Source organism: Cornus florida, unplaced genomic scaffold, assembly GCF_030987335.1.
Source record: "Cornus florida cultivar Cherokee Brave unplaced genomic scaffold, ASM3098733v1 CherokeeBrave_3.0.0_Hap2_Chr11, whole genome shotgun sequence".
Classification (NCBI taxonomy): domain Eukaryota; kingdom Viridiplantae; phylum Streptophyta; class Magnoliopsida; order Cornales; family Cornaceae; genus Cornus; species Cornus florida.
Genome location: NW_026775581.1, coordinates 98,681,980 through 98,689,142, shown reverse-complemented (window position 1 = coordinate 98,689,142; position 7,163 = coordinate 98,681,980). Strand labels below are relative to the sequence as shown.

Below are 7,163 nucleotides of genomic sequence, written 5' to 3'. Positions count from 1 at the left end.
CAATAAAGCTAAAGCAAGAATAAAAAGAACAATAAACAAATGAAAGAAGATGGAAAGATAGGAAAGAAATACAAAGCTTCCCAACCCCACGATTAACTATGAAATATTTTGTTGACACAGACATGGGTTTGTTCAACCTCATCTGAGAAAGCAGACACTGCCTGAAAGCTTCAACAAGGCCTTGTTTTGGTGCATAAACAAGGAAAGATAACAAAGTGAAGAGCAAAAAAGCAAACAAGAGAGAGAAAAGGAATTGTTTTTTTCTTTTTCTTTTAAAGACTGAAAGGCAAGAGGTGCTGGTTGAGTTTAGGTGTTTCTGAATAAAGAGAGAGAGAGAGATTCAGTGCAGCAAATGATGGCAGGAAACCCTAACTGGTGGAGCATGAATAGCATGCAGCCACCATCTCAGCAGCCTTCTAATTTCTCATCACCTCCTCCTCCTTCCCTATTTACTCCTCAATACGTCACTGAATCTTCTGCAGTACTGGCTTTGAACTCCTTAGGTGATAACCAAGACTTTCCACAATCATGGAGCCAACTACTTCTGTAAATCTCTCTCTCTCTCTCTGTGCTGTTCTACTCTATTTGTCAAACTTGCTTCCCATGGTTTCATGGGGATTTTTATCTAAAAATAAGACCTTTGTTTGTTTGTTTTTTTTTTTTTTTTTGCTCACTCCACAGCATCACACTGTAATTGATATATATTCTTTGTCTTAGTTATTTTCTTTAATTTAAAGCCTTCATAAACTCAGTGAGATGCTGTGGTTTATGGTTTTCTTCCCTAGATTTGATCTCTCTCTGTGTCTTTCTACTCATGTATCTTTCCCCATATATAGTACTTTCATAAGAAAATTCTAATAACTAATCTCACTATTTGATATTCATATTTTGTCCCCTAAAAATATGTGTGTGTTTGTGTTTGTGTGTGTGTGTGTGTCCACCCATAAATACCTCACAAGTTTTTCTAATAATTAACCTAGCTATCTGTGTTACAATAAATTTTTCCCCCTAGTTTGTGTTACAATAATTAGCCAGCCTTTTTAGCTCAATTTAAAAAGCTTTTCAGTACTAATGGTAATGGAATATTTGTGGGGTTTTGATGAATGATTGTTACTCTCTTTTTCTGATCAGGGGTGGACTGCCTAGTGAGGAAGATAGGTTTGGCGGGCGGAGTAGTCATTTTCAGTCAAAGAGTAGTTCGGAAAATTGGGAAGACAAAATCTTGAATCCATCTTTAAGGGTTCCTGTTGCTGATGTAAAGCAAGAGGTTGGCCAAAGAAGCCAACTGTTTGGTCATGGAGATGCTGAATTTCAAGCATGTAGTAGATCTTATAATAATTGGTCTCAACAAGTCATGCCTGCAGTTTCATCCCCTAAGCCTTGTGTAGCAAGTTTATGCAGCAACAACATCTTGGACTTCTCTAATAACAATGCAGATGGGAGGAATCAACATCCAAATCATTCATCTCATGAGGTGAGACCGTGAGAGCGAAAAAGTCTTAACAAATTTTATTTTATATATTATTCTAAACTTAGTAAATTTCATGATTTCAGTGGAAAACTAGCCAACCAACAAAAATCTAGCTTATATATCTAAAGAAAACTGTAACTTTACTCAATTATTCTTTCCACTGAAATCATCTAATATTACTGGATATACAAACAGCATGATATGATTAACTAATATGATCACTTCTTTTCATCTTATGTCATTAATCAATTCTCTCTCTCTTTTTATTCTTTTCTACCAGTGTAATAATAGCACAGCCACTGGTGTGGTATCTAAGAAGGCCAAGGTTCAAGCCTCATCAACCCAACCACCTCTAAAGGTAAACAAATTTCTCTCTCTCTCACACACACACACAGAGGATGGAGAATGTTGTTTTCTTGACTATTGTACAATATTTCTTCTTTTACCCACCTCAGCCATCAAATGAAAAGAAGGAAACTAATGAAATATTGTAGATTTCTATTTAAAAAGTTAATTATATTTCATGTTCATAAATATTTTGAATCACACAGGTCAGAAAGGAGAAGCTAGGTGATAGAATAACAGCCCTCCACCAAATTGTTTCTCCATTTGGAAAGGTAATTAAACCAAGCTCTCCACTTCATTAGGCTCACTCTGATGATCCACTGAACATGAACAGAAAGAATTATACACAATTAGGCAATTATTTTATGATGAAACCCATACTGATAATATATATATATATATATATAAACAGCTCTTGTATTTTCCCATCTTGGGTTGTCTTTATTTTAACATTATAACTATGATACAAAGAAAAATAATGACTATGGGGGTGTTTTGGTGTACATGTTGTCTTTTGCAGACTGACACAGCTTCTGTGTTATTTGAAGCGATTGAATATATCAGATTCCTTCAGGGTCAAATTGAGGTGATGTTTCTTCCACATCTATGCTCTGCCAAGCAACTAAAGAAATTAATCATTGAGAGCATGAAGTTAAAGTTTCATCTTTTCATGCTTTCTAAAAATTCTTTTTAGCTATTCAAGTTGTTTCTGCATATATATTCTCTACTTTTCCACCTTCAATGCAGGCACTTAGCTCCCCATACTTGGGCAATGTATCAGGAAACAAGAGGCATCAACACTATGTAAGTCCCCCCGTATCCATTTCCCAATGCAAGACACCATATCCTCTCTCTCTCTCTCTCTATATATATATATATACATACATACATATATTTATATGAAGCATACATACATGTGAGACCAACCACATAATAAGCATATATATATGCAAGTACTAATTAATGATATTAATTGACTGATGAGGAGGATTTTTGTTTAGGTTGAGGGAGAAAGAAATTGTATATTTCCTGAAGAGCCTGGTCAGGTATATGCTTTATTGGATCCATCACTTCTTGCTCAAAAGCAACTAGAGCTAGGGAGCTTTATATTTCCTAAAGCATCTAAGCTATCATTCTATTCTATATATATATATATATATATATTCATAAAGTTGAGTACTGAAAGAACAATTAATTAGGTCCCCAGCTTTAATATACTTTAATACTAGTTTATGTTGATTAATAGCACAACTTGGGGACCTCTTTAATTAGTTTGAACATGGAATTAGAAAAAGGGTTGAAACCTGGACATAAAATACTAATACTTTCCTTTTTCTTTTCCCATTATTCACCTAGCTGCTGAATGATAATTGCCTGAAAAGAAGAGCAGCTTCTAAGCAGGTGAACTTTTCTTATTTCTCATTGTAATTTACCACAAATAATAATAATATCTTATTGTAAAATACCTCTGTAATGAAATTTGTCTCCCATTATCACACCTAATAATGATACGGTAATGATAACACATAGTACTGTGGCATTAATTTAATTATGCACACTATTTATTCATTGTATTGCAAGATAATACGTAGCAAAATTTATGATCTTGCATGTTTCAGTTTTCTGGGAACAAATAACTAAAAAAAAAAAAAAAAAAAAAAAAACGAAAAAAAAGAAAAAAATACGGGTATAGTCTTTGGTTAATGGTTTATTGATAGCTGTTTTCCTAAAACTGAATTAAAAGAAGGCTTGGGTATAGATAAGACGAGCATTGTGTAATTGCTTTATTTGGATTTGTGTTTTGATAATTTTAGGATATTGAGGATGCACCAAAGGACTTAAGGAATAGAGGGTTGTGTTTGGTTCCTGTGTCCTGCACTAATGCTGTTGGAAGTCATGATGAAAATGGAGCTGATTATTGGGCTCCGGCACCGGGAGGATTTTGTTAGGCATTGTTTGGCTGCAGATCAATACTGCTGATCGAAGTTTTCAGGGAGTGATATAACATGATGAGCAGTAAGTCTGCTAATCCAAGGCTGATTGCTCATGATGTTATATATAATATATGCATTCTAGCTAAGACTGGAAGTACAAAGTGTCATTAACTGGGCTTTTGTTTTGTAGTCCCTGGGCGCATGTATCTCATGATTATTATTTTGAATAACTTGTATGATTTCTATATCTATTCCAAGTTCAAGCTTAGAATCAACTTTCACAGAAGATTAATATATCTATTTGTTGACTTTATATTTTTATAAGGGTACTATTAATTCCAGTTAGTGATGAAAAGGAATCATTCCAAAGTCTCATGTTGCATCATCCTATAGAATCTTTAATTTGTTTGGTGTACGTAGTCCTCTGAAAATATCTTCTTGGAACATATTCTACTTATTTTTAGTTTTTGAAAAGATCAATTTAAATATATATATATATATATCATGACGTACTAGCAAATATTTGTTGAAGAAGTTTGGACCAATAATGCAGTGTCCTCTTCAACATTCTGGATGTCTGTGTCCCAGGAAGACCTATCGTACCAATCTCTCCATATATATATACACACACGATATATGTATATACACATATACACCCACATATATCCTCTGCCATCTTAAATATAAGTCTCAAGTAATTATAGCAGACGCTCAAGTGGGGTGGTAGCTGAACTGAATATGCCAATATGGACCCCATTATTTTGGTCTATATATATTCTGCACTGACTACTTTCATTGATTAATTGTACTACTCAAATTTATACGCTCCTCACTTTATCTGTTATGCTCTTGCAATCGTGAAGGTATATATTGCATCACAAATACAATGTCTCAAAATTATTTTTCTTCTATATAAGGTGTGTTTGATTAATTACAAAATATACATAAATGTATAATATATTGGCCTGTCAACAACTACATGCCACTTCAATATATATATATATGAATTTTTAGGATTTTTCATGCGCAAATCATAATTAAGTACGGATTTTTTAGAATTTATCATGCGCAAATCATAATTAAGTAATTGTTGACCATGAATGTTCTAAGTATGTTTTGTAATTAACAGGTATGCACAGCTCGACTCCATACAATTGGAGGCTTAAGCCGAAAACTCTAAACATGCCTCCAACACCACAACTTCTTTCGTCACTATTTTTTTTAACTTTTATTTTAGGTAATTTCATATTTACCACCATACCATCATAGCTTCTTCTTACACATTATGTCGCAGATTCATAGTATACACTTCCACATTTTCATCACTCCCTCCACATAATAGCCGTTTACAGCATTTAAACAAAAAATATTTATTATAAGCACTAGCGAGTAAAAAAAAATTACAATGCAGGAAAGAAGTAGCAAAAGCCCTTTTTCGCTATTATTAATTTTTTTTATAAAATATGTAATTCAATATATTATTACATTATATTTATTTAAAATGATCCACACATAAATTGGAGAAAGTATAAATTAAATTAAAAAACTTATAATGAGACTCGTGTTAAGAAAAGTCACTTAAAAAGGAACAAAAAAAAAAATGGAGGTTAAAAATTAATGCAATATTCTAGTAATTTCTTGAAGAAGAGAAACTTAATATCAACACAATAAAATCTAGATAGATTTTTCTACAACTTGTGAAAATATGTCTATAAGTAACTCAAGAATAATTTATAAAAACAAAGGATGTGGGAGTGAGCTATAAATACCCTGATGTCAAGTTAGCGAGATAAGCCTTTCAAAATGCAAGTTATTCTACTCAAACAGCAACCGACCAAACATTCTAACCATTTTAGCTATAAATTTGATGCTGCTTTATTAGTCGGTCGAATGTTACTCGTCTGCGCATATTTTTACATTTGTTGAATTACTATATAGAATATGAATTAGGGTAAAGTGCATTAAACCCCTCTAAATTATTAAGGTATGTACAAGAAATCCCCCTGAAGTATTAAAGTTGCAAAAAACCCCCCTGAACTATTGGAGTATGTGCAAGAAACCCCTCTGAACTATATATTTTTTTGCAATTTACCCCATCCGCGCGAATTGATTGACTGAAAGGGACGATAAAGCAGAGGAATTTGTGACTGGAATCGGAGTGGTAGATGTCGTCTGAGGAGTGTTTAGATAAGCCAAGAAATCTGTTGCTGGGATCGGTGGGTTTCCTGTCATAGCTCCATCATAGCCGTTGCACCACCCGCCAGATCCGTCGGCCATATATATCGCACTTCTCTGCACCGTTGCATTAGCCCATCGCCGTCACCGCCTTGCCCGCCGTTCAGCTCACCTTGCTCGCCGGTCCATTCCATCGTCAATTCCAAGCTCGTCGGCCCATTCCGCCATCTCCATAGCCGAGCATACCGTCGTCCGTGTTTCGAGCACACAGTCGTCCACAGTTCACCGCCGAGCCCCCTTGAGCTCGCCACCACCTCCACAGTTCACAGCCGAGTCAACCGAGCTCTCATCACAGCCGAGTCCTCTGCGCACAAGCCCCGGATTTCTTTGGTCTCTTCTCTCTCTAGCTCTCTGTTTTGGGTTGTGTTGGGTGAAAAACATCTTTTGGCAGAAAAAAAAATATAAGAAGTGTATAAGTTAAAACAACGCGGTGTGTTATAAAGGTAAACTGGCCTTTCAAAATTTTCGGTGCCGGGAGCTGATGTCACGGGGGTAAATTGCAACAAAATCATAGTTCAGGGGGGTAAATTGCAACAAAATCAAAGTTCAGGGGGGTTTTTTGTAGTTCAGGGGGGTTTCTTACAAATGACCAATAGTTCAATGGGGTAAATTGCAACAAAATCATAGTTCAGGGGTTTTTTTTGTAGTTCAGGGGGGTTTCTTGCAAATGACCAATAGTTCAAGGGGGTAAATTGCAACAAAATCATAGTTCAGGGGTTTTTTTTGTAGTTCAGGGGGGTTTCTTGCAAATGACCAATAGTTCAAGGGGGTTTAATGCACTTTACCCTATGAATTATACTCCCACATGTGAAAGAGAAATAATTAATGATTTAAGGTTCATTATATCATTTTGTAGTCATTCCTCAATATAATTCTTCTTATTAATTTTTTTATGGTAGTTTAAAAAGTGTGTGTATATATATATATATATATATATATATATATATATATAATTTTTTTTTTCCTCTCAATTTTCAAAAAGTACTTAAGTAGCACAGGTTACAACAATGGTTGGGTTATGAGGACATAACTGACTTGGATTTGTTTGGGTGGGTTAATAATAGTAATAATTTTTATTTTTAATTGGGTTAAAATTGTCTATATATATATATATATTTTTTTTTTGAAGTCCACCAAAATTCACCACTAGATCTGTCCCTGTCTAAAGGGGAAGGATT

At 34.5% G+C, this 7,163-nt stretch overlaps 1 protein-coding gene across 1 annotated transcript; it reads left to right on the top strand.

Moving 5' to 3' along the window:
* LOC132286702 (transcription factor bHLH68-like) lies at positions 1-4,105 on the top strand. The gene is made up of 9 exons (XM_059789068.1): positions 1-546; positions 1,132-1,474; positions 1,752-1,829; positions 2,023-2,088; positions 2,337-2,402; positions 2,564-2,620; positions 2,818-2,862; positions 3,173-3,217; positions 3,631-4,105. The coding sequence occupies exons 1-9, from the start codon at positions 353-355 to the stop codon at positions 3,763-3,765; spliced, it is 1,029 nt and encodes a 342-aa protein (XP_059645051.1). The 5' UTR covers positions 1-352; the 3' UTR covers positions 3,766-4,105.
* Positions 4,106-7,163: the final 3,058 nt, after the last annotated feature.

Bases quoted from the DNA above. Each gene is read 5' to 3' on its own strand.
- LOC132286702 (XM_059789068.1), top strand. From the start codon at position 353: ATGATGGCAGGAAACCCTAACTGGTGGAGCATGAATAGCATGCAGCCA. The intron at 2,403-2,563 runs GTGATGTTTCTT...CCTTCAATGCAG, and splicing joins TCCTTCAGGGTCAAATTGAG to GCACTTAGCTCCCCATACTT. The intron at 2,621-2,817 runs GTAAGTCCCCCC...ATTTTTGTTTAG, and splicing joins ACAAGAGGCATCAACACTAT to GTTGAGGGAGAAAGAAATTG.